Genomic DNA, 26,934 nt, shown 5'->3' with positions numbered 1-26,934 from the left:
ATGTATAAATCTGCTGCATTCGTCTTTATGGCAGAATCATGGCCCCACGGCACCTTGGCAAGCCAGCAAGGCTTCTCCTCAGCTGAGAATGAGATCTGCAGTCCTGGGACGTGTATCCCTAGCAATTCCCCATGTATAATGTGAAGAATGCAAGAAGCAGGAAAAAACTTGTGAGTTGCAGTTGTGTGACTGTGAGCCCAATTTTCTTATAAGCATGTCTAGTGCTGGCAAGGCCAAGGATGGGAGATGTTGGTGCGATGGGGTAAGACCCTTGCTAGAATTTTGGATACTTCCATCAGAGCTCCTCCTGTATCTTTAGTGGCATAGACAACCCTTTGCAAGCCAATGGGGATCATGCTCAGGGTGAGGAATAATCTCTGCCAGTTGCTACTGAGAAGAGTGCCACAATGAGATGCATCAAATTCTCAGACAAGCTTAGGCAGTCTGTGCATGTGTGTGCAGTAAGGGGACAGGGAGAAGGTTCTTAGGCTAGGATTTATTCTTCCTGAGTTTTGATATCAAAATGCAATTTCTAATGTAGAAGTCTATTCACCCCAATTCATTCACGTCATGGAGAAACATCAGCTCCGGAGAACATTTTAGCCTACCTTGCATCTGATGTCTTCTGGAGGAGCTTGATGCTCCTTGTTGCCTCTGGAAGGAGAGGACACCTTCCCAGTCTCGTTCCAGATGTGAAGCGGTAACACAGTGTAGCTAACCAGAGCATAGTTTCAACCACAGTTTCCATCAGTTTCAAGAGCTGTTGTAGGAATGCAAGATGCTGAGGACTGGAGGTAAAACCTTTTTTTTGAAGAAGCAGCTTATGATCAGGTGTCCCTGATCAATCAGACATGAAGAGACAATGGATGTTCGATGTTTGAACATTGGAACGGTTAGCTGCATTTCAGCTTTATCTTTTCCTTCGTGTAGTTTGTTGCCTTCAACAAAGCAGTTCCTGAAAGCAGAGTATTCTGTATCTCTGGACTTTACCTTACACAGCCTTCCACCTTGGGGAAACCAGCAATCATAGCAGTAACAGCTTATTCTGGCCAGATGCCCAAATAATCAAGATCAGTTTAGCATAATTTGAAAAAAGCCTGTACGCAGGAAAAAGACAGAGCCTGCCCCTGGAGAGGAAGTCAAGGTGGGTGGTTATACCCGTCCCAGCTTCACTGTGTTATTTGCTATTTTTAGTAGAGCAAGGTCTCCAGAGGCCTTAAATCTAAAGGGTTTATGCCCACTCATGATATCATTACTACTGTTATCTGTTCAGTGAGGTTTTTTTCTCTGACTAGATTGGGCAGAAATAGGAGTGCAAAGTTCTAGTGAAAAAGGGATTTGAGTTCTCATTTGGATGCTCAGAAGAACCGGTGTATTAAAAGTTCCCCCATTTTGTGAAGGCTTTCGTCAGTCTGCAGCAGCCCCAGCTTCGTACTGCATGCTGACCTGGGTGCAGAGCAGCTTTTTGAATTACATGGGATTTTTGCACCGCCAGCCTCGATGAAACTTTTGACCGCTCAAATGTGACCGTGCTCACTAGTAATCAGAAAACTCTATCAAATTTCTTGAAGATGAAGATCCTAGAAGCTGAACCTGAAGCTCATGAGTCTGGTGGATGGGGAAATACTCTGTCAGTGTAGGACTTGGTACCCAGGCTGTTGCCATTGCTCTGCTTTGGCACAAGCTTTGTTCCTCTGTGCCTTTATTCCTCCACCCTTTGTCTCTCTTTCTTTCCTTTTTACAGCACTTCAGGCAGAGACAGTTTCTTACTGTATTTGTAAAGAACTACACAAATGAAGTCACATTCTGAGAGAGAGACAGCATATACTACTGTAATTCAAATAAAAACAGAACTGTAAAGGTTGCAAAATGACAGAGTTCAGTGAAAAAATGTGATTATATTTTTTTCCTCCAGAAAAGAGGCTCCAGACATTCCCTATAATTTAACTGTGACTGACAGTAGGAATAAGACAACCACAGTCAATTATGTCTCTGATACTTTATCAAACCTGTATGGCTGGATGGTTCTCCTCTTGGATAAAGAGACCTATGCGTTGACATTTGACAACTCTTTGGTCAGCAAACAGCTCCAGGTAACACGGGAATTTTTTATAATTTCAAAATTGTATTTGGAAGAGATAATCATGCTTTCATCTTTCTGGGTGAGCGGTGACAGGAAAAAAAGTTTTAAGTGCACTGAGAAAATCTCTATATATTTATAGACAGGCCTTAGATATGATGACCTAGTCCCTGAAGCTCTCAGTAGTAACTTGGAGCAGGAAGAGGATTTTGGATGTCTTAGATGAAAGTTCAGTGTGGTGCTTAGGAATCAGCAAAATTTTTACTACCTTAAGACATACTGAAGCATAGTTTTCAGAAGATATTGTTCCTCTGCACCTTTTAAAGGTGATGAGGGGACTTGATTTTGTCTGCATTCACCATCACCTTCTGCTTAATTTTACATCTCTCTTCCACGTTTCCAACACACATTTTGCAACAGAATATGTTGCCTGTGAGGAGCACCATCCTCTTTATCCCTTTATACTGCACTCCATGGAGCTCTAATCACAGACACAGCCATGTTTATTTTGGTTCCCTCTTCTCTAGTATTCAGTGACATTTAGCAACTTCATGACTGGGAATTACTTGCTGGTGGAACACAAGGATCTTCCTGCCCATCCTGAGGTAGTGGTGTCCTGTGGGACAAGGACTGGACAGCCACTCCAATCGCTGCCTTCATATGGACATCATAGGAGCTGTGACTGGTATCTTGACAGCAGACTGAGGAAGCTAACCTATTTGGGTAAGTGCAATACGAGGGGTGCAATGTACCTTTTTGTTCAAGAATGCTGACAGAGCTGATGTCTTTTTAATTTAAACCCCCAAACTACGTAAGTCCTTAGACACAAGGCCATTGTTCAATGACCTTTCAATAACTGAGAGGTCCTTCAAAAGATCAATCAAATAGGTAAATGCACGCACATCAGGTCCATCTCTATCTGATCTATCTGATGCCTGATCTATCAACAAAAGGAATGTATCATAAATAGTGGGTGATGTGACATCAGTTGAATTTGAATTGGTGTTTTGGAGAGGAAAAAGCATTAAATTCCACTAATGATCTCTGTTGTCAGCTGGTCCCATATCACATGTTTCATTAATAAATCATGTGCAATCTATCTAGGCTGAGGACACTGAAGGCAATAGGATTACTGGGTGAGAATTTTTCCTATGACTGTAAACTTCCAAAAACGTCATAGACCTTTACATTTAAGTATGTTGGCTTTGTACCCTAGATCATGAAGTGTGGTGGTCATTTTTTTAAGAAATTCAGATTTTACTGATATTTATTCAGGTCTCATTTATTCTTTTAAATTTGGGACATTTTCTGCAATTCCCATTCTCAAGCAAATGATTTTATAAGGGTGTAAGTTCTATATGTAAAAGGCAAGGTAATGATTGTTGCCATTATTAATAATAGTAGAACCAGGAATCACAAAAAAATTTCAGTGCCTTTGAGAAACATAGCTTATCCTTCATGACTGTCATACAAGGAAGCTAAAGTAGAAAGATGATGATTTTCACAGTAACAGAATTTTGTCACTGATCTAATCCATTAGTTTTAATGAATCTCTCTTGATTTGCACTGATGAGATGGCATGCAAATGGCGTTCTCATGCAGGATCTGTTTAGGAATGAGTGACTAGAATAATCAGTGGGACGGTGGAGAGGAAAACATGGCTGGAATGAGGGCAGGCAATCCACTGAGCTTAGTCTGACAGCAATGAAAATCATCCAGTATACATTTGAGGAGAAATGGGGAAGCCCACACCCTAACCTGTCGGAGGGTCACACTTGCTGCATCCATCTCTGGTCCTGCGGCCAACTGGTATTGCACAGCTTGTGTCCATACAGCTTAACGTTTTGTCTCTCAAAACAGGCTGGATGCACCCAGGCTTCAAATTAGGAAAGATCCCTGTCCTGTACTAACTCCCAAACAGTAGTGGTCACCATCTGGGAGAGGGCATTGGTCTGGGCCAAAGCTGTGCTAGGAACTTGGCCAGCAATATAGCCACGTAGATTATTAGGGTCCAGCTCTTAGTTCTATGTCCTGGCCCTGTTTAGATGTAGTATAGATACAGATTGGCTACTATAAATCTAGCTGTTGAGTCTAAGCCTCGCCCAAGATCATGCCAGGTATCTACTGAAAGAAGAAATATGATTTTATTATTTCAGTTTGTAAATTTTTTCTTTCAAATGTAAAAGTCAACTGTTTTTCAGTTTGCATATCCCGAATTGCACTTTCATAAATAGGGCAGCATGGGAAATCTCAGAAGATGATGCCTATGTCTTGGCCTCTTACTACTGTTGAAAATAGAGGAGATGACAGTCTTGGGAAGACTGGGACAAAGTGATCTGCCGGCATATGTCACTCTTGCATCATAGATACTCTCTTGTCCTTCTCTTGCCTTCCTTTCATCTTGATTTTTATTATATGAAGAGCTCATTGTTGTTTCTCATTTTAATACAGAGAGAAACAATCAACCAAAGTACATGAGGGGAAATAGATGAAAACACCTAACATGTATAATTCATGCTGTGAACATTTTCAGCAAGGACTTTTATAGCAGTGAGATCAATAATTCAGTGTCGGGTACCTAATATCTAATGCTGTTGGTAGGGTAAAAGTCTGAAACAAAGCGAGTGGATTCCTAGCCCTGGTGTGCCATTTAATTTCTCTCCTAATCGCCGCTGCGCAGGCTGAGAGGGTGAGGATAATTAGCCATCAGAGCAGACTCATGGCATGTGGTGGACTTTCCATCACTCAGGGTCCTTAGATGATACTTGGCCGTCTTTTCAGAGAAATATGCTCCAGCTCTACAAGAAGCTATTAGAAACCTCATGAGGCAAGATTCACGCTCCGTAGGAGGTCAGAGAAGGCTGCCACAATAGTCCCTTCTGGCCTTAAAAACCCACCAGTCCACCCACCGACCCGGAGAGGACAACGCTTGAAGGTCTGGGCTTCAGAACACGTTCCCGCCTAATTCTGCAAGCTGTTTTTTTTTATTTTTTATTTACATTTAACTATATGAAATAATTAGCCAACTAATTAATCCCGTTTACAAGCTTTGTCGGATTCTTCAGCTGTCAGTCATGCCTGAGCCCGGGGCCGGCATTGAGTCTCAGCTCCCTCCTTCATCTGACTTGGTCTCCATGGCTACAGGCTGCATCTGCTGACACCCCACTCTCTATTTACTGCTTAATTAAGAATTTCACGCTCAGCCCTTATCTGCTGCTAAGAACAAGAACACACTGTTAAGAAACTCCAAATTTAGGCTGCTGCACAAGGAAAGCCTTTCTTGTCGTCCTGACTGCGTGGAGCCTCTTTAACTACCCTCTTGGCAACTGCGCTGCCACCCTTCAATCAAAAATCATTAAATGGGGCAGAGATAATGAGCATGTAGCATATCAAAAGGAGGATGTTTGCTTGGGCTGAGGAGGAAAAGCTGTAAGGGCCTATAAGCAGCCGCCACTTCAAAGGGAGAAGGGGCTGATAAAGAGTCATTTGTTCCTGTTTGACTTATGTAAAAGGTCTGGTATGTCGGAGTCCCGTCTCACAGACGCGGGTCCCCCCTCTCGGTGCTCGTGTGTCAGCAGTCAGGCAGCTGGGTGCAAACAGCATCAGCCCAAGCATATAATCACTTGACTCTGCGCCGACAATGGGCACTTGTAGGGGGTGGCGGAGGGAGGGCTGGGGGACAATGGGAAGACAATTATTGCAGCTGCTCGGGAGGGCCATAATTCTTCCTGCAGAAAGTAGCCGGCTCTTGCAGGGCGGAGGGGAGAGCTCGAGCGTATTAGTCATCCTCCGACTTTTGGAAGGACTTCGCCGCGCCGGTGGGGTTTCGACAGCTGCTGGTGTACCGCCTCTTTCCAATAATTGTACATTCTGGCAGGGGTCAACTTACTTTTGACCCTCTGCTTTTGTGCCCGTCAGAAGGCTTTTTAGGGCAAACTGTGGGGAAGTGGCAGGGGTGCATTACATCCAAAATTAACGTCAGTAAATACGTATCAGATGCCAGCTCATTCACAAGCAGGCTCCTGAATTCACACAGCCTTTTGCTCAGGCCTGCATGGGGGAGAAAAGCGGGGAGAAGGGGAGGGAAAACCCCATGACTCAGAAGATATTGTTATTCAAACGAAGTGGGCAGCTGAATGAAGCCACCTTGGCCAGCAGTTTGTGTCGGGCTCAGGCTTTCTCCATGCCCCCTTCCATCCAAAATTGCCTGGCGTCATGCAAATGTTTGTTTATCTTTGGGGGAGAAAAAAAGGTCTGTCTAACACAAAAGGCAAGAAAATATACCGTATGGAGGGGATTAAAGGAGTTAAGTTGCCCTGATGCTTTGCATGCTTGCAGCTTTGTAAATTAGGCTTGGGCATGGGACAATGCAGGGGATGTTGAATGGAAAGAAATAATTGTAATGGAGAATGTTTCTGCTATGTGGGCTACCTATACAATGATCTTGTTAAAAGATCTGCTACCTACATACATGAAACCCTGTTAACCAGCCCGTAAGTCCCTTTGAAAATAATCTTTTCGGATCATTTTAAAGGAATCGGCATTGAAGGACAGGTAACCCCATGTCCCTGCTGGATGCTGGGTGAAGGGGAGGCGAGGAAGCTTGAAGCATCCCATGGCAGTCATTTCTACATCATCAGCTTTGCTTTGACATTATTCAGTTTTCGTAGCATCATCCTGATTTTCTCTGGGGCACCCCATGTCTTGAAAGAAGAGTTCCTCAAATGTCAGTGATGGGCCTTGAAATTGCTGTGTGGCTCTCCGAAACACTGACGGGCTTTGGCTCAACCATGTTTCAGGAGAGTGGTCCTAACGTGATGCGACCATGTGAATCAAAAAAACCCCCAACCTTATAGTAACAAGGGAGGTGGAAAGAAATGTCATACTGGGACATCTGGGATATTTTTAGGAGAAATATCCTGTGTAAATTACAACAATAACATTATGGGCTTTTTAAGTCTGTTACAAATATGAGCATATGGTGCCACAGCATGGAACTGCTCCTTGGTTAAGGTCTCTGGGCAATACTGGAATTGGCTAAAAACCAGAGAGGTGTTGTTTCCTTTTTGTTCACTTTTGAAATGTTTAAACCATTTTATTTTGGAATGAAACAAAATGTTGGCTTGTTTCATCTCCAGATTTCTTTTGACTTTTTTCTAAAATTGAAGTGCTGGACACAAATATTATTGAAAACATCACTGAAAGGATTATCAAACCTTTTATTTACCCCAAATACATTTTTCAGTAGACACAACTTTTATGGAGATGGGTCATCCTGCTGACTTTGCTCAAGCTACTCATGTGTGAGTTGTTAAGAGGGCCTGAGGCTTAACCTCATATTACTGCTGTGTCAGAAGCAGGTTTACAGATTCCATAGTTCTTCAAAAAATAATTTGATTACACTTACTGTCTTTTCTAAATTCCTAAAGAATGATCTCACTTCCATTACACTCTGTGGGTTTCTGTAATTGCTTTGTATAGGAGAAAAAACAGGCCCTTAAGAATGTTTGTTTCTAATATTAAATACAGAAAATAAATAAACAAAGATATTTTCTGCAGCCTTATTGCTCAGGGGTAAAGGAGAATCCTAGGTGAAAGACCTAAAGAATGGAGTTAATTTGTTACAGAGGACTGGTTGTACAGACATGAGTCTTTTCTTCCAGCTAGATAAAACTCACCCTATATCAGTTGTTTCAGAAGGTCAGTTGACCAGATGTGGGCTGCTCAGTGGCTTCCATGAAATAAAATGTCAGTTCTTAGTAAAGAGGTGCCCTTTGTAACGGACAGAAAGAGAAAAATCAACCTTCTCTTGGCAGATGAGCTCCTGTCCTTCTGGCATGGCAGCTGAGAGACCAGAGAATGTAGCAGTTACAGAAATAAGATGATGAAATACCTTTATAATCCTGTCAGGGATGGTCTTTCGACTATGCGATCTCTGCAGGAGGAATTTCATGCCTTCACCTCTGCCTCTGCAAATATTAACCTGCTGTAAGCAAGAATCTGTGTCCATTAGCCCAAATCTTTTTTTTTTCCTTTTTTTTTTTTTTTTTACCACTCCTTACTGCAGTGTCCCCATGATACCGTATTTCTGGGTACCTCCTGTAAAAGATCCTGGTAGAGGATGACAAAATATCCTGTCCCAGGTTCTCCAGTTTCTAGAGGTGTGTCTCACTGTGTTGTTGATTGTGCTGTCTAAAAGTTTTGATTTCCCTGTGATGTATGTTAGCCCAATTGATGTTAAATAGCATGGAGTTGCTTGTTATTTGTAAGTCAGGCTATTGGAACCATTTATCCTAGTTTCAGCCCTTCCTAATATCCGCAGGCAAAATTCCCCGTCACTGCAAAGCTGATAAAAGACAAAGTTGCTCCTCCTTCATGTTCACTCAAGAGCCCCGAACCAGAAGAAAGTTACCAGGAGTATCGTCAAGAAGGCCTATATTTATGATTCACAGCCCAAACATCCAGGAAGAGCTGTAATAAGACAGAAAATTGATGAGCCTTATAAAGGTTTTATACAACTAAACCCTGGAGCCTTATAACTACATTTTGTGAAGAGTCACCTTAATTCAATGTTTACTAATGACGTCCTTCGTCTGTATTGCCTGTATCTCTTCCTGTCTTATACAGAAACAGTGATAACATACTCGGCAGTAAAACAAAACAACCGGAAGGACTATGTCACTGTAGTCTTGATCATTCCCAAGGCCTGTATCTCTCCTGTTTTGATCAGTTTTTAGGAGTATTTGTGAGAAATGGCAACAAAATACTACTGATTCACAACCGTTGCACTTTACACTCCACTGACATAAATCATTGTGCAAGTTGCAGGGCTGTGGAGAATTCAGCCCCTGATTCCTGTACTCATGTGGAGGATATACATGACTTATAATGGTTTGAATTGTCATGCTCTGTGGTTGGATGACACTTCAAATATGAGAAACTTTTATGCTTGCCCTGACTCTGGACATGACTGTACTGAATTAAGTCTTAACGGTTCCTTTCTTCACTGTGTAAGGGGACCGAACCCCTTTATGAGGTCTATATAGCATATTGATCAAGTTTTACATCCTCTCAGGATTTAATTAGAACAGCTTTTCTCTGAACAATACAAACATCCTTAATTAGACGTTTGCACTGTAGTGCCTGCAAAATTAAGCAAAAAAACCCCAACAAACCTGACAAAACACATTTATCAAAAAAAGGATAGTGTCAGGGCTTGGTTCTCTCACTTTTCCTAAGACTGATGGAACACCTTTGACTCCTGATTTGCCCTGCTATAAGTGAGAAGAGAAGGAAGGTCACCATAACCGAAGTACCCATAGAAGAGTATTGTCTAAAAGCCACATGAACTCTGTGTCAAAGACTTTAAATTAGCATCTTAATGTCATTCTTTCTCCTCAAAGGTTCACCTTGCAGCCGCCCAAAGACATGATGCTGTTCAGTTTGAGCTCTATGTGATGATTTGGGGCAGATTGGCTTGACTGATATATGGATCAGATCACAGCTACCGTTGGGAGAGAAGGTGTCACTGAAGAACAGGGCTGAGGCACCTGATTACTAATTAATCAGACATGAGAAAAACCTCATGGAATCAGTTTCTATTTAATTATGGAAGCCTCATTTGGCATAGGAGCATATGCTGCTAACTCAATCGAGTGCTTTCAACTGACATCAAATAGTAATTATCAGAAAGAATCAAGTTTTTTGATTATTCATACTAATTTATTGAACACTTAAAATTAATGAACCTCAGTTATTTTAAATTTGCTCAGTTGCACTGGGAGAAAAGGAGGGAGGTAGGGAAGAACGGTTCTCACAATTTAAAAGTACAGAGACTTGTTTAAAGATAAAATAAGTAAATTACAATATGGCATGAAATCCCATCGGTGGGTTGATACACATGTAGGAAAGTTCCTGGCGTGTTCTGGAACTGAGGGAAGTTCTGACAATGGCTTCATTTATACAATTCTACCCCCAAAAAATCTTCCGATGACATTTTAGGGTCACCGTAAGGGGTTGGACAGTGGACAGGAGATTTATGTTTGTCAGAGTGTTTCTATTTTAACCTACGGTTGTTCCAGTCTGGTGACTGAAAGGAAGTGCCTTTATATCCCACTGGAGATGAAGAGGAGGTAGCCTTTTAGCTGGGTATGAAGCAGTTTTCTCCTGCTCCTCTTAGTTTGATTTGCATTATCCTGGCCCTTCTCCTGCTGACAATATATTGGCACAAAGGTTACAACTGTGATAATTGCTTCTGACCTCTTTTCACAGTAGAGAACACAGGGTCCCTGTCTTCAGTCTATAAAGTCTGACTAATTAAAGCATCTCTTTCAGATACCAGATTTGGGGGGAAAAAAAAATCAAAACCAAACTACAAAACAAAAGCTGTAATTCGCTGTTTGAGCCAGTTAATACATTATGCATTCAATGGTGTAATATTGCTTGTGTTAGTGGAACTGCTGTGGATTTATAGTGGGATAAATGAGATTCATGTTCCAGCCTAGAATTTCTGATTGTTGAATGTTTTCTTTTAGCTGTTTCTAATGAGTTGTCTTGAGACCCTCCGTATCTGTAAATTAAAATGTGTCTGTTTAATCCTTTCTCAAAGTACAAAAAAGACAAAAATGAAAACACATATAGTTGTTTTTTAAAAAAACTTTTTTTTAGAAATGTAAAATGTCAGAAAATTACATGTAGCAATTGATTTACTCTGATTTGTTGTTGTTGTTGTTAATTTGTAAGGCCTTGCTGTAACTCCCTGTAATTCTCTGTGTTCAGTCACAGGAGCTGACTTAATTCAGGTCACACTGAAAGAGAACGAGAGAGTGGCTTTACCTACCCCAGGTGCGTGACAGTCTGTGTCTGAAAGGCTTGGTCTGGGAGTCACACCATTTCTTTTTTACTACTTTTTCAGACATAGATTGCTATTTTTCACTTCAATATTTTGTGCATCTATCAACCCAACAGGGGTTCTTGGCATTCATTTAAGCATTTCATTGAGCCATATCTACCATTCCTCAAGATAAATGTGTGATTCCACAGTATAAAAGACTATAAACTTTTGCTAAGAAATACCATAGCAGATCAGAAAGGTCATGGAGAATGTAAGACTACAGTGTATTTTAGTGCTCTGTAGTGATCTTAGTGTAATAGTGTGACATTACTGCACAGTTACATGTCAAATCAGACAGAAAAATACACCAGAGACAAGCGAGACCTCCAAAGTTTGGTCTTAGTTGCATAGCTGCCTTGCTGCGTATTAACAACAAGCATCATTTATGTGGCCATAGTATTTAGAGACCTTTTTGCAGAGTGTTTCCCCCTGAACAAACAAGTAATAGAAAGACAGACCCAGCCTTAAGGAGCTCCGCCTGGGTTTAATTTCTCTGTGTTTCTCTGTGCCGGCAACAGAGGGTTTTTCTGCTCCACGATGTTACTGAGCTGGGTCTAGCCCCCCACACTTAGCAAGAGCTTGCTCCTGTGTTTTCAATACCTAATGAAGCCCCCCTCAAGAAAGAAAATGCCAGAATTTCCTTTACAGTGGTAGGACAGAGGTAGGTGCTTGTAGAGGCCTCCAGAGGGAGGCCCTGCCTGCGTTAGTTTAGGGCTTGCTAAACTTAGTGTACAGGATTTCCCTTTGAAGGCTTTTCTTCCTCCCTTGATGGCAGAACAAACTTAGGCAATTAATTTATGAAGACTGGCTCATTAGCTGTCTAAAATACGAGTGCAAGTTAAGCACCTACATTTTGTAAACCTAATTTCTCCCTATATTTTCCTGATGCTAAGGCTCAGAAGTTTCCTTTTGGATTGAGCTGAAAAATAAATCTTAGGGGAAAGAGCAGGAGTTGCCACGTGTCTCAGTCAAGCTGCTTTTCCAGGTCTTAATTACCCCTTGCAATGGGAAGACTCCTGCTTTTCTGAGGGCTAACAAGCTTGTGAGAGTTGATCACTCATTTTTTTAAATCTTTCATACTTTCGGAAAGTGTGGAAATTCCCATAGCCTGGGAATTCGATCTGCTTTCTAGAGCACTGGGGGAGAAAAAATGCATAAAAGGAGTTGGCACTTTCTGGTAGGGTTAGTTACCATTTTGATCATCTAGTTTTGCCACCAAGCACAGGTGACTGGCTTTTATTTTCATTTGTTCATCTTAATTTATCTTCATTTGTTCAAAGTGCTCAGAGCTTTGGATGGCATAAATGAAAATAATGAAGCAGCTGCTTGTGAAGTGTATTCACAAGGCGTAACATAAGCTAAGTACGACATACCTCAAGATTTGCTTCGCCTTTGATGGATCCCAAAGAATTTGAATCTGTTTTTTTCAGTTATCTCCCTGCCCTTTAACTCTGAAAACGTGGTCCTGGGAGAGATCTTTTTTCCCATCAGGCAGCTTCCTTTAAGCATGGAAGATAAGAAAGAGCAGTTAGTGTTGCTTCATCAGTGACAAAAGGAGGATGTTAATGCCACAGATGCTTGACTATCAAAGAAATGGTAATTCTTCCAGCTACAGAAAATGATAATTCTGTCTTTGTATGTCCTGTTTTGTAGTTCCTTCTGATGCTGTCTTGAAATGGTCACACCCAGAGACATGGAAAGATGTGGAAAAAGGCTGGGGTGGATCCAGCTGCAGCATCCCAGGCCCTGGGAAGACGTCATCATCTTACCCAGTAAGGCAGGAAGGAAAGGTGTTTAATTTCTGTAGGGGTGCTGGGGTCTGTCTACATCAGGATAAGTATTTGTGTTGCAACATGGGCTCCTTGGCACTAGTGTCCATTCTAGTGTGTACAGGACACCACATTTGTTCCTCATCACATTGAAATCTCGGCCACAGTACAAAAGTGTGATTTTTGGAAGAGAATAGTCATTCTTTTCCATTTACACATACATGCAAACACACATACTTACTCATACTGATATTCAGGCTTAAGTATATGCAGGGACTTTATTTCAGGAGCAGAGAATTTGCAAGACCCAGAGTCACAGCTCACAAAGAGCTCATCTCTTGACCTACTTCTCAGTGTTTTGTGCAGGGAGCATATTTTACATTTCCACGATTGTACCACCTTCTATTTTATTTTCCTGTTGCAATTCCCACTATCAATGATAATCTCTCAAGCCATTTGCCGTGGATGCCTCCTAGACATCTTAGCCTATGCCTGTATTTCAACCTCAGCCTTGAGTTACATTGAAATCCCAGCTCAGCTTACAACCTTATTGCATGAACAACCTTCTGAATTCTAGCAGATATGTTAGGCAACTTGCAATGAAATCTGGAGGAAAAAATTGTGATAACCATTTTACATAATAGCTGACCCTGCTCTGATCAGGAAGCTGGTCTAGATGAGGTCCTGAGGTCCCTTCCAGACATAATTATTGTATGATCCTACGAATACTATGTGGTATGTACGTGACATACTCTAGGACCTGGTGCTGGCTCCTCCTTTGTTTGAAACCAGATAAGTCTACCTACCTACCAAAGCTCCACTTCTGGAAACGGGGATAACACTTCTCCATGTCTCTTCCTCTTCCACCTGTTTTTGGCTTATGAAGTCTTTGTGGAAGGCAGTTTCTGTTGCTTTGTGTTGGCATTTGGGCATGAAGCCTCAGTCATGGTTAGGACTTCTCTGTCCTGTGTCATTAAAAGTAATATATATACGTAATTTTGGGTTAAATTAAGAATTATGTTGAACCTTTAATGAATATTTAATCTTCTGTTTTCTGATAAATGTGAAAAAAACTTATATTGTTTGAAATAATGCTTTTCTTCATTTTTGGGGGGGAACCTACATTGAACTGAAGAGTAGATAATTTCCATTTTCTGATTAGATCCCTCTTTCCTGTCAAACAAGAACAATGTGGGTTTTTTTCTCAGTTCCGCTGTCTCACTAGCTATAATGCATAAATGTTGTTAAGAGTCTGTAAGTTCAGAGGCCAGAGAAGGCACAGAACTGTCCCTCCAGGGGTTTGCTTATCTTCTGTAGGTCCTGTGTCCTATGTGCATCTAAGGTAACAGCAAGCACGTATGTTTAGGCATCTTAACCTGTTCCTCGTCATTGCAGTTAGTAGAGCAGGAAGAGTTACTGAGCTGACCAAATGTGGGTATCTAATGTGAGTTGTTCTTCACTGATGGTATTATCTAGAGCGCCGGGGCTCAAGTCACTTGCTTATATGAAGATATCTAGTGTTGTTTGAAGCACTCCAGCAGCATCCTGCCTGGCCAGGTGAAATCCTAGATGATCACAGGTGTCCCCTATGTCATATTTGCCAGTCCTGTGTGAGGTCTTAAATATCCAAGGGCATTTCAGATAGTATTAAATGCATAAATGAATGTACTATGGTGGGATCTTAGACACCTAGATCCCACCAGACAGATCAGTTCAGGTGCCATAAAGTGAGGCCTGAACCTCATTTCTCCAGAGCATGTTCAGCAGCACCTGAGATATGAACATAGCTTGCAGTTAATGTATGTCCTCTGGACCATGATGTGAAGGTCTACATCTATTTCCCTTGACAGTATAAGCAACACTAACATCCATGTAAAGGTCTTGCCAGTGGGAGGATGTACCAGAACAGGGGATTGACCCTCAGTCTCCAAAGTCCAAATGCAGCACCCATAATGCTGGACTTGCTTTCCTCTTCCAACAACATTACTCCAGCCGCACCAATGGTACTTCATATTGAACACATGCGTGCTTGCCATTCGGAAACACAGAAAGTGTCCTTTCTGTCCTGTGCTCTCTGCTTCCTACTCCGCTCTCACCTCTGTTTTATCTGGCCCCTTATGCAGGCATTAAACAGTAGGGCATTTCCCATGTGCTTTGCTCTCTTTTGGATCCTCTTGACAGTTGGATTTTGCACGCCATTGTGTATTTTGTCCTTCATAGCTCTCCGAGAACAAGGCCAGAGACAACACCAGATCATCTGTTTCAACTTCTTGTGTATCACATTATAACCAGTTCACCAATATCAGCCCATGATTGTCAAAAGACCGGATCATTTCAGCCTTCAAAATCATGTGTCAGACGCAGATATGAAGAGGCACAAAGGTGCCACTGGTAGCTAAGGCCTCTGTACTCACAGTGAGTTAATTATGTGGAGTGTGACCAGATGGTCACAGGAGGTAAATCACAATTTACACAGAAGCAGAAAGTACAAAATAAATAGATAAAAAGGTTTGTTTAAAGATTTGGAGTTCTGTTGTTTCGATTAGATGAAGAGAGTGGAAGCTGGATGCTGAGGTTGATGGTCCTTTGGTGCACTGCAAACTCACCTATGAATAAAACTCCTCTGTGCTTCCTGCAAAGGTGAGTGTAATCCTCTCGACAAAATAACTAATTTTAGCTGCCACATGAGATATTGACCATGGCCTTTGTCACATACCACAAAGCCCTTCATGACTAAGCTGTGCCTGAAGCATTGCATATTGCTACCCACAGCCCAGCCCAACCGATCTAGTTCTAGGACTGGGAACAATACCGCTGCATCAGCATGCTGGTATACTAGAACTAATTAGCTCTCCTGAGAGGCAAAGCTCATTAGCTCAGGCCTGACGCTGTGCAGCATGACCGCACAGCCTTTGGGATCAGAACTAACGTCTCACGAATTTAGAGCAGTGTTGGTTTGGTCAGCTTAACTGGGGAATGTCTGCACTATGCTGCGGGGTGTGGTATAGGGATTCTCTCTAGCATACTGGTGCCTACTGGTTGGGAGGCAGCAGGGTAAGGATTGGACTATTAGACATAATCTGTGTTTTATCATGGACAGGAAAGTTCTCTGCCTATGACTGAGGGGCCAGGACAATAAAGGTTGCCCAAAACCAGAACGCAAGTTGGTGCCTGAGCAGCAGGATGAAGCCCTGGCAGTTCCCAGTTCTGAATCACCATATTCAGCTGCTTAGAGCAGGGAGCTCCGCAGTGTACAATAAAACTGTCTCTGCTCTTCAGAGGAGCTTTACTGAACAGCAAAACCACAACAAAATACTTAATGGATGAAAAGGAAAGAGGCAAATGATAAGTGAAAATGCACTGCCGCTAGGACCGGTGGAGAGCCGTACTCTGTGACTGTCTTCTTCCTATCGACAAAAAATCTCTTAGCTCCCATCACTAGAGTAGATATGTGTGTTTAGCTGGTGTGCAGAAACTGTTCTGCTCTCCAGTGCCTTTCTGGAATTCTCCTTCAATTTTAGCCCAAGAACATGAACACAAACATGAACACAAGCTGTCTGTCACCCAATCTATTTTGAGAGAGAACTGCTCTGTTGCATGCCTGCCTTTTCTGATCATCCTCCCTCTACTTTCTTTTTGCTCTCCCTCTTTATTCTTGCCGGCTTGGAGGTGTTGAAACACTTATTCGCAGTGGGAGTTAACAGAGTGCAGGGTCTTAAATTGGAGTCATAGTCATCATTGGTGTGATAAGGGCACTGGATTTGTTGCTCAAATGAAGGCACCTAAAATGCAGTTAGGCAAGATGAATTTTCTGTCCGTTTGTCATACTTTGCTTTGCTGCCAGAAGTGTGTATATAAGTTTCCAGTTACAAGGAAGTCAGCCCCTTGCTTGGATCTGAAATCTAAAATGAAATCAAATTTTTAAATTTATGTTTAATTGTAGCATTTTATGGATGTTTCCCTTCCCATTTCCACTGGCTTCTGCATATCCTGCTAAACTCAGAATGACTCCAGATGGCTACAGAAAAGTGAAAGTTTGTTCTCATGAGAACAAACATTCTGCAAACCACCCAAACTTTGTGCTGCTGTACACACCAAAATAGGTTTTTGCAATTCACTCCTGGCAAGATGCAGCTGTGTCTCACTCTTCACCTTTAGTTACTTATAATTCTCTTCTGGGAGCCATCCATAATGATTTTCAGGTTGAAAGCCAAGCCATGGGCCTACTGCTGGTATGCTGTGCATTACTGGGTGCCCCCAAAGAACAGTTTTAGAGTCTTATAAAAACAAATAATAGAGGTTTAGTGCTCATTTCTAGTGTGAAGAAGTGCAGGGGAAGACTTTGGTCCAGGCCTGACACTGTTGAAATCTCTGAAAGAAAGTGGATTCCCAGAGTTCACTGAAGAGCTAGGACACTGCCTAAACTTAGCTAATGAAGGCTTCAGTTTGGTTATTTAACAAAATAAGCAAAATTGCATCACTAGGGCTGCCTCATGGGCTGGACTCAGGAAAGTTTGAAAAGCTAGAAAACACCTCTATTAGCAAAAGGTTCACATTAAAAACCAGTTTTTTGTGTTGCTGCTTGGTGTCTGCTTGACATCTAGAGGGTGCTTTTTGGAGGGCTTGGAAATTGGGGTTGTGTACTAAGTTATTCCATTTTTTGCCCTGTTTTGAAATCATTGATGAGACTTCGGGAGTTCATAGACTTCTTTGTACAGGGCTGAATTTCACTTGCAACAGAGGTGGGTCCCTCATGTTAAAGTGACTTTTAGAGTTGGTGTGTTACAAGTCCCCTCAGTGTCTGGCTCCCTAGCGGATATGAGTCTCTTCCAGCCCCAGCTGGAAATGTTTAGCTCAGGCTGCAACAACTTGTGCTTTTATCTCTGGAGGTTCATCCTCCAGAGCCACAGCCATCCCACAAGGACCTCTCACATGCATCAGGCTTCAGCAGTCACACCACCTTGAGAAACAAGCTGGATGAGTTTAGTCATGCCATTCTGGCGGCCAGCAGTGGCATTAGCTTCTCAAGCCCTTGGATTTTCAGGGCTTTGGTTTATGGTTTGCAGTGTGACACACTCCTGATGCAGCGCACTCTGGGTGGAAGGAGAACGTGTTATAATTCCAGGCAATGGAATGCTGTTTTGAAGGGTATTGATATGATATCATGTAGCCTCTGGCAATTTCTCTCTTCTTTTTTTTTTTTTTTTTTTTTTTTTCTTTTTTTTTTTCCAGTGGTGGAATTCACTCTGTTATTCATTTTCTGATTTTGATTTTCTTTGAACTTTTTCTGTTTGAAGAGATGAATGCTGGAGTACTGTATCTCATATAATAGCTCTTCTGTTGTGCCTGATTTCCATTCAATGGCATGCTATGGTGTTCTATATAGCGATGCAGTTGATCAAAGGCATTTTGTGTCTTTGCTGGAGTCATTAGTGACTTCTCAGTATTGTACATCTAAACATTAAGACTGTGGCATACCTGTGAGCTTTTGTCTGAAGAAAGTATATGTATAATGAAACGTAGCCCTGTTTTCAGGCTCAGACTATGGTTTGCTGAAAGTGGTTGCTTGCCATTATATGAATGTCTTCACGGGAGAAAAACAACTCCAGTTTGTCTTTCTCTGAAGGTAAATCCCTTGAGCTCAGTGACCTAAAGTTTATGATTTTAACCGCTTAGTCATCTCCCTCTACTACATAAATGAGTGTATTCTGTCAGGACTGTGTAAGGAAGTCTTCTGTGAATCTGTTTGCTTTTCTCCTCAAGTGTGGAAGGACTTTTTTTCCTCAAAGGAGTGTTCTGCTATTTCTACAGAGCAACATTTCACCCTCCGAGGACTTCACACCCCAAGCATCACACCCCAGAGTGCTGTTCTTTCAAACTGAGGAAACTATAGGTTTGTAGAGGTGTCTCTGAATGGGGGAATTTCTCACTCCTGTGTTTCAAGGCTCACATACATGATGCTACAGTTACAGAGCAGTCAACATTTCTTTTATAAAACCTTTTTTAGAAAGACGTGCAACTCAGCAAAAGTATCTGTTCTAGACTGAAACTTGACATATAAATGGTATGCCTAGGAGCACTTCTTCTTTTCCTTGTAAAAATGTTTCAGTCTGTGTTTGATGAATATACTTATGGCCTTTGTCAACTGCAGCTTTTTGCCACATTCTTGAGCTGTGATTTCACAAACTAGATTCCTCTTCTGTCTGAGAGATATCATTTTAACAACATCTTCCCCCTTATTCTCTTCTCTGTTTCATATCCTCGCATACTGTGCCTTCACTTCTCAGCTCTGCAGGGCATAGGACTATACCTGTCCTGTAAAGACATTATAGATAGGAGTTTCCTCATGCCTGTAAAAATCTGTCAAGTACTACCAGTATGAGATTTAGGCGAAAAAAAAGATTGCACTTGCTCTGTAGAGACTTATTGCATCTGAATGCTGTGAAAATTTTGCATGCTTGAAAGATGCTTCAGCCCAAGGGAATTTCTTTTGAGATGAGACGTTCAGAGTAACGATGGGTTGCTGCAGTACTTGGCGTAGTCCTTGAGAACAGAGGTCCTGGGCTTTCAGGGTGTCCGTTGCTGATGTCCAGAGAGAAAGAAGAAAAAAAAATGAGAAAGGAAGAGGTGGGACGATTGAGTTACAAAGATAAAGTAGGAACATGTATGTAGAAGACACAAACAAATCTGCAAGCAGACCCCATGCCATGCAGAAGCTTCCTCTCCCTTGAAGCTGTGCAACTTCAGGGCTGCAAAACCAAAGAGTCAAAAACTAGGAAATGTTATTATTAAAGACAGCCTACTCATATTTTTTTTCAGTCTGAGTGTACTTTGTGTAGGTTTTGATTATGTTTCCTGCAAACAGAGCTTGGAAAAATTCTTAAACCTTTGTGCTAAATGGTTTGAGTCAGCCCCTAATTACATGTTTTGGGGAAAGGACTTTCCCTGTGCTACCTATTGCATGGTCATTTGTGTCTTCATCCAAAGCAGTTGCTAATGGCTACAGGGAGAAGCAAAACTGTGAAGTAGCTGATCCACTTCCCAAGACACTTCATGACTCTTCCTGTGTTCCACACCAAAACGGTTTCAAGTGGCCCATTCTCACCACTCTGTCAAAATCCATTGGAAAATATGTGTTCCTTAATCTCTCCTGTTTTGTATATCTGTGCCTCGCAATAAATGCATATGAGATCAATGAAAGTCACAGCAAATCTCTGGGCAGGATTTGGCAGCTGTCATTATGTTGAAGATCCTTATTTTCTGCAAGCTATTTCTATGAAAGTCACAATTAGATCATCTCATTGAACCCTTTGTTAAGGAAATACCTTGCTTTTCCTTCTTCCAGGGACATCCACTGACTCAGACATGCACCATACCTGGAAACTGTTACTCTTGTCAATAATGAAAGGAGATGGAAACCACAATATAAGGGCCTGAGCTGTTTTCCAGTGCAATCAACTGAAAAGCTCCTAGTGACATCAAAGAACATTAGATAGGCCCTGAGGGTGGAATTCACCTCTGTGCGGTGGGCTACCTCTAAACGATACACCATTTACAGCCTTCCTCATGTCCTACTTGGAAAGCTTAAGTGGCATTTAAAAGGTTCACAGGCTGTAGACTTGCAGCTTTAGGAGGCAGCAGTGACACTGTCATTGTGCTCAATCAACGACAGTCCCCACTCTGTTCTGCAATATAAAAATATGCTCCCTGTTTTGTCCTTAAGGATCTGAGGGAATGGTGCTTCCCCTGGTCACTGTTAACTAATTTATTAGTAGGGAATGAGTAGTCCTATGAATACAGAATTGAAGAAGTCTGGCTTCCTGAAGATTGTCTTGATGTAAGCAAAGCTTTCCTCTTGGTTGGTGAGGCAGAGGTGGGCTTCTATACAGAAAACCTGAGAGGGCAAAGGCAAACTGCAGAGAGGGAAAAGCGGTGACAGGGTGTCATTCGAGGTAGGTTATGGTGTGTGGCTTCAGGTTGTCACCCTGATCGCTGCTGTTAACAAGGTGGGGACTTGCAGGCTCTTTGTGCCGTGAAGCACGTATTTGAAACCATTGGATATTTTCACTTCCGTCAATCTTGTTCTCTTTGATGCCATGAGGGGAAAATACTGTCTGGACGCAGCTTAACTTAGTCCTGGTTCGTTGCATTGGGTGACCAAGATTTCACAAACAGAGCCAGATTCACCTAGCGAGACTAACACGTCTCTAACTTGCTGCCCTTCACGTGCTTTCTTAAAGGTTCAAGAAACATTTGATGAGACTTAAGCATGCAACAGTATCACTGTAAATATGACGTTATTATTCGTTTATCAGATTACAGCCACACCATGGAGCCTCAGCTGTAGATGAAGCTCTGGTTGTGGATGCTGCACAAACACAAAAGCCCTCCTCTAGTAGTTCTAAGCAAAACCAATCTAAATAACGCAAAACTCAAGCAAAGCTAACATTCTTCACCTCCATGCCACACTTTTTGGCAAGTAGTGTTGGTAGGCTGCCATCGTTCTAAACAACCCTCTGCTTTGTTTCTCAGACCGGACCATCCTGGTGGATATGGCTCTTCCCCCTCTGAGAGGCCTCTATATCCTGGGGACCCTCGAGTTCCCCAGCAACTCCAGCAATGTCCTGAGTGCAGCCTGTATCGTGGTGGTGGGGGGCACGCTGAAAGTGGGTAAGTGAGCAGCCTGTCTTCTGGATGCCTGGGGTTTATTTCTGCTCTTTATAGGCAGAGAAAGTGGAAAGAAAGACTGTATAGTGTTACTATAAACATGCTGGCCATCCTAATGTCCCATAGCTATCTGGATATCTGCAATGTGGACACTCAAAATCCATGTTAAGCATAATGATTATCCACTGGAGCTAATTACGTGTTCATTTAATAGCAACATATTACCAATACTTCTCTCTTCACCCCACTGAAGCTAATGGCAATACTCCTCATCTCATCGTGGCTGAGATTTTATTTGATATGTGTAAAAGTCTCCCTACTTCATGTGGGGTTGGTTTATGAGACAGTAATTCCTCAGGGCAGGATCTACCTTAGTGTTCAGGCAGTGCCTGGTGTCTGTGGGCGTTAGTAAGACGCTTTCTAGGTGACACAGAAGTGTTTAAAGCCAACATAAACAGAGTCACAGAGAATCCCCAGAGTGCCTGGAAATCCTGCTGTGGCATGAAACTGGCACAGCTGGATTCAGCACATTTGTTCCTCTCATCCCTCTGTACAGATGAGCACCAGGACTTCAGGGAGGTACCACCTTGCCCCTACTTCTAGTGTTTTCAGGGTCCCCAATGTCACTGGGGCTGTTCCACATTATTTGCAACGGACAGGATCGGTGTTTTTCCACACAGAAGTAATTACTCACATAATTCCCTTTAAATATCAAGGTTCCTAAAGCCAGGCATTGTATTTACTTACAGGAATCCTTAGGATGCTGGGATCACATTGTTGATCACTGCTTGACCTTTCTCAAGATTGGTTTCATGAACTTTAAAAAGAGAATTTGTTTGTGTAATCACCTCCTGAGGAAGTCTGCTCCAATATTTGTTTGTTGTTAATCTCAAGGGACTGTTTAGTTAATACAGTATGGGCCAAAAGAGTTATTTCGCTGTCTTGTGTTTTTCTTTGGAAAAAAAGGTTTGAAAGCCTAATCTGGGAGGTTAATATATATATACTTAAAAGAGTCTCAGTCATTTCTTACTTACACTCTTTTGTAGTTTAAATATGGTTTCATATTGGTTTTAAGAAAAAGCATGTGTTCATTGCTAAAAACACTTATTAAAAAAACATTGAGGCATTTCTTTCCTGCACAAACTCCCCTCCAGCACATCTGTGAGTAGTAATGATATTAAAAGCCAAACAGGTATTTGCAGCTGTTGAATCGTAGTCCAGCATCTTCTGGAGAGCTATCCTTGCTCTTGTTTCAGCTGTGAGATGATAGGCGGGTAGAGACTCTGCAAGTTTCCCACATCTTATACTGGCTTCTATGCTTGCTTGTAAAACTGTGAGTGCATGTTTTTTTTTCCCCTTCCTCTTTCTCTTCCCATGTGTTCGAGGCCTAAAGGTAACTTCTTGGAGCCCATCTGTCCCATCCTGACTGTTCCATGCCTGAAGGAAGGTTTTGAAGCCCATCTGTCCAATTCTACCACACCCTAAAGAAATCCTGACACGAAACAGATAACGAGACAGTTTAGTAAACAGATTTAATAGATGTGGACATCAGCATTCAGCATTGCCTGAGCAAGATCTGAGGTTGACATCATGTGAGCCAAATCCCCGGGTCCTCCCTGTTGTGTAACCTCTCCATGCCCTGTTTTCAGCATGGCAATCTTTGGTCACATGCCGTTGCTTCTAATTCAGTGGCCTGGGCCAAAGACTTTCTGGTAGGGCCTGAGTATTTTGTTCACTTAAACTGCTAGGGAACAATGATAAGTTCTAGAAACAAATCTTACTTGGACTTTGGTGTCCTTCAGAGCACTTAGCATCTTATCTGCGGAGAAAAAAAAAAATCAGATGGTTAAAACAAGACTATAAGTATATAGGAACTGAGTGATGACAAGAAATATATAACAAAGGAAAAAAAAATCAGTGTAAAATTAGAGTTTATGAAACATCAACAAGAACCTAATTAATTTTATTAAAACAATAATTTGCAGGGAAAGCGGGATGAAAAAATACAGTGATAGTTAGGAGATCAGAATTCTTGGGACACTTTTGATACTGCAGGGTCTGTCATCACTTTCCTCTTCAATGTATGGTCACAATCCAGTGTGAATTATGATCAACAGAATCACTGGGAGATGTGAGATGATTAAAGATCCATAAAGGGTTGCAAGAGCTCTGTCAGAGTCCTTGGACAACCCAGAAGTAAAATGTGTGGATCTATCCCCACAATAATTTCTCCGGGTGCTCCTAGCCCTTCAGTGTTGTTGGACCCAGGGAGACTTTCTGATTACCTCTCTAGTAGTCCTAGCTCCCAGGTAAGGAGCTTCTCTTTTTCACTTAAACTTTCAAAGTCTCTTCTTTGATGGTGAAATTTGCAATAACGTTTTAGAAACACCATTTATTTCTACCTCCCTGTGTTGCCGTGCTGTAAAAAAATTAGCTGTTTTTCCAGTTTATAGAAGGAGAGTTTGAGGTTCAGAGAGATTAAGTGATTTGCTAAATATCATTAGCACACCTCTGTCAGAATAAGAAAAGAAATGTTGAGCTCAACATCTCAGAGGTTTTTTTCGGTTCTTGGCTAGGATGGTTCCATTCATTTTAATCCATAAGTCAGCATTAAAACACAGATGATATGCGCAGAAAGTGCCCTGTTCCACTGCTGCACAAAGCCCTCAGCTCCTGATAAGGCAGCAGAAAATGCTGAAGTTCATTTTGCACAAATTGATCCGTTGGACTCATCCTGAACTCCACTGTACTCAGCTGCTCTTTGCTGGCAGGCTATTTTTGCTTTTTATAGTAGAACTCGCCAAGTAATTATCCAGATAGGATTTCTCTTTTTAGTCTCAACTTGTGACATTCTTTTTTTGCATATCTTGTGATGGCTGCTTGTCAGTCATGTCACTCTTTTGAGGCAAGAAGCCTAAGGTCATCATTAGCTTATGGCTTGATCGTCTGGAGATGAAACCCCAGGCATTTCTGATGTTTCTTACCTTGCTTGTGGTAAGAGCTCTAATACATTCACTCCCCTTCTTTTCAGTACTAGTAAGAACCCCCATATTGACTTCCCAAAAGGTAAATCACTGTATTTCATGAAATGGCCGTGTGTTAGTGATGATTAATGCTCAGCCTTATAACAACAATTAAGGCACAAGGGAGTTTCACCAATTGACTATCTTTTCCAACTTCTCCAGTACCTTTATTGTGTGGGTTCCACCTTCTTTAGCTGTAAGCTGAGTCCCATCTCGCAGTCACATAGCATCCCTGCACAGCTATTCAACTTGTATGAAGATGGAATACTGTTGATGTATTGAGAACAATTTTTCATCCCTTATCACAGAAACAGTGGTTTGAAAAGGTCTTTGCACCATCTGCATCCCCTTCAATTAATCTCTCAGCTTCCGTCTGGTTTTCACCCTTTCCAAGCCACTTGGTTTCTTTTAACTGATTGTACCATCTAGGGAAGGGATTCAGTTCACGTGTTTAATACACCCAAATTTAGGCGTAACCTGTGGACATGAGCATGTGAGCTGGCTGTTTCGGTAGAGATCTAGTCAATACAGTCAGTTGGAGCCACTGCAGCCAGTGGGTCTGGCCGATACAGGTATCTAGAGCAATTACAGTCTACGCTGTATTGTCTGATCTTTGTTAGCTCAGACAGCCAGAGAACATGGAAACATCTGCATTAAGAAACCTAAATGTGGGTATATTAGTGTCCCTGGAAACGTGGTTAAGTTGCCTAACTGTAAGGATTTGGTATCACTTTGGGCACTCTCAGGCATCCCACCTGCCCTTCAGCTTCTGCTTAAAAAGCCACTGTTCTCTCATTGATCCCTGTCTTGTAGATGCCAACCTCACACAGTGGATTTGGAGGGCACTAGGACTCTCAGATGGCGTTAGCCATCTGTATTTAGGCAGCTGAATCCCATCCTACGTGTCTCACTTCTTATTCCTTAGACATTCATCTCACTTCTGGCTGCTGGTTCCTACTCCACAGCTGTGTGTCTCTCATCTCTTCTGTTTATTTGGCAGCATCACCTGTAAGAGGCAACCCATGTGATGTCTCCTTGTTTACAGGTTGCTTTTACAGGCTTCTTTGCAGAGTGCGGTCTGAACACCTGAAGGAACAGCTCGGGAAGGAGAACTAGCACTAGGTGACTATCCAGCTGTGTATTGACTATGAATAAAAACTCTTCAGACTTTCTGGTGACAATATACCACAGTTTTCAAAATAGCTGGGTAGCTAGAGTCCAAGAATTTTTGGATTCAGGAAACACAGAGCTAATGTTGGAGATGGTCACAGCAAGATACTTAGCAAAGTCTATTTGCCAATGGAAAGGAGGGGATCTTATCTCAGAGATTTCCTTGCTCTTATATACAACAGCTGTTGCAGAGTGTTACGTTGTAAAGAAAGGAAAGGCTAGAAGGGAGGAAACACCCACTATTCTAGGAAAGAATTCAATGGGGTTTGCTATGGAAAAAGAAAAAAACACAACAAAAAACTGTCAGGAAGAACATCTGGAATAAAACTGAAATATGAAAACAATGGAAAATGCTTTTGAAACTCAACAGCAAACTAGATCTAGGCTGCAGTCCAGAATAAGTGAAAATCTGGATAGAAAAAACACACCTCTCTCTCTGTTCTCCCTTTTCTTTTTTTCCTATTTTCGCATAGTAGGGTTTTATCCTCTCCAGAGGTTAGACCTGATGAAGGATTATGAACCAGCTGCAACCATTGCGCTAACAGATCTGTGTTGCAATCCAGGCAGCTGGACCTCACACTTCTTCAAGAAAGTATGTAATCAGTGGTAACTTTATTAGCAGCATAGGTTGTTTCTTAGACATAGAATTATCATACATAGGGCTTTTTTGCACTGTGTAGTGCATGCACTGTGGTGCCAGCACTCCCTGGAAGAACATCAGCTTTAGATACCCTTGTAGAAAATCACACACCTTCAGTGAGGCCATTTGATGTGACATCTATCATCAGACAGACAGTGAAGACACAAACTGACTCCGCAGTGCCTGTGTGCAGAAAGCCCAGCTCGTAGGAAGTTGCACGGTTGCTGCGTATGCACCAGCAGATTGACCTGTGTCTGCACTGAAGAAATACCTGAGACATCCAGAGTGGACAAAACACTGCTCAGGGCCACTGCTCAGGCTGGCAGATATGTGTCGTAGTATTTGTTGATGAGCAAACCCTTCAAATTCCAGACAAACTTTCCAGTTAGAAGAACATGTGTTTGAGGAAGCCCTGACTATTTTCTCTGTATGTTGTCTTTAGTCCCTCCTGACCCTTTCTGCACATGTCCCCAGACACTTCTGCCAGCTTCTGGTTGTAATTACCTTTTTTCTGGTTCTCTGCCAGCAGTGCCTTATTATCTCACCTTACGATTAACCAGGTTGCTCAACAAATTGGTAAGCGTTCCAGTTGTAGTAGGAGTATGAAGCGGGATCCATTTCTGCACATCTCATGTGCAGGATGGGTAATTCAACAGTTTGATGTGATCTTATGTAGGACCTGTTCACCACAA

At 42.0% G+C, this 26,934-nt stretch overlaps 1 protein-coding gene across 1 annotated transcript in view; it reads left to right on the top strand.

Moving 5' to 3' along the window:
* PKHD1 (PKHD1 ciliary IPT domain containing fibrocystin/polyductin) overlaps positions 1–26,934 on the top strand; it is a 262,741-nt gene that overhangs the window by 146,942 nt on the left and 88,865 nt on the right. The window contains 6 exon segments of the mRNA XM_050894040.1: positions 1,916–2,093; positions 2,608–2,803; positions 10,859–10,924; positions 12,627–12,722; positions 12,725–12,745; positions 21,275–21,412. Of these exon segments, the coding sequence (XP_050749997.1) occupies positions 1,916–2,093; positions 2,608–2,803; positions 10,859–10,924; positions 12,627–12,722; positions 12,725–12,745; positions 21,275–21,412 (695 nt within the window).

This window comes from Gymnogyps californianus, chromosome 3 (assembly GCF_018139145.2).
Source record: "Gymnogyps californianus isolate 813 chromosome 3, ASM1813914v2, whole genome shotgun sequence".
NCBI lineage: Eukaryota > Metazoa > Chordata > Aves > Accipitriformes > Cathartidae > Gymnogyps > Gymnogyps californianus.
This window is presented reverse-complemented; position numbering and strand designations above follow the sequence as displayed.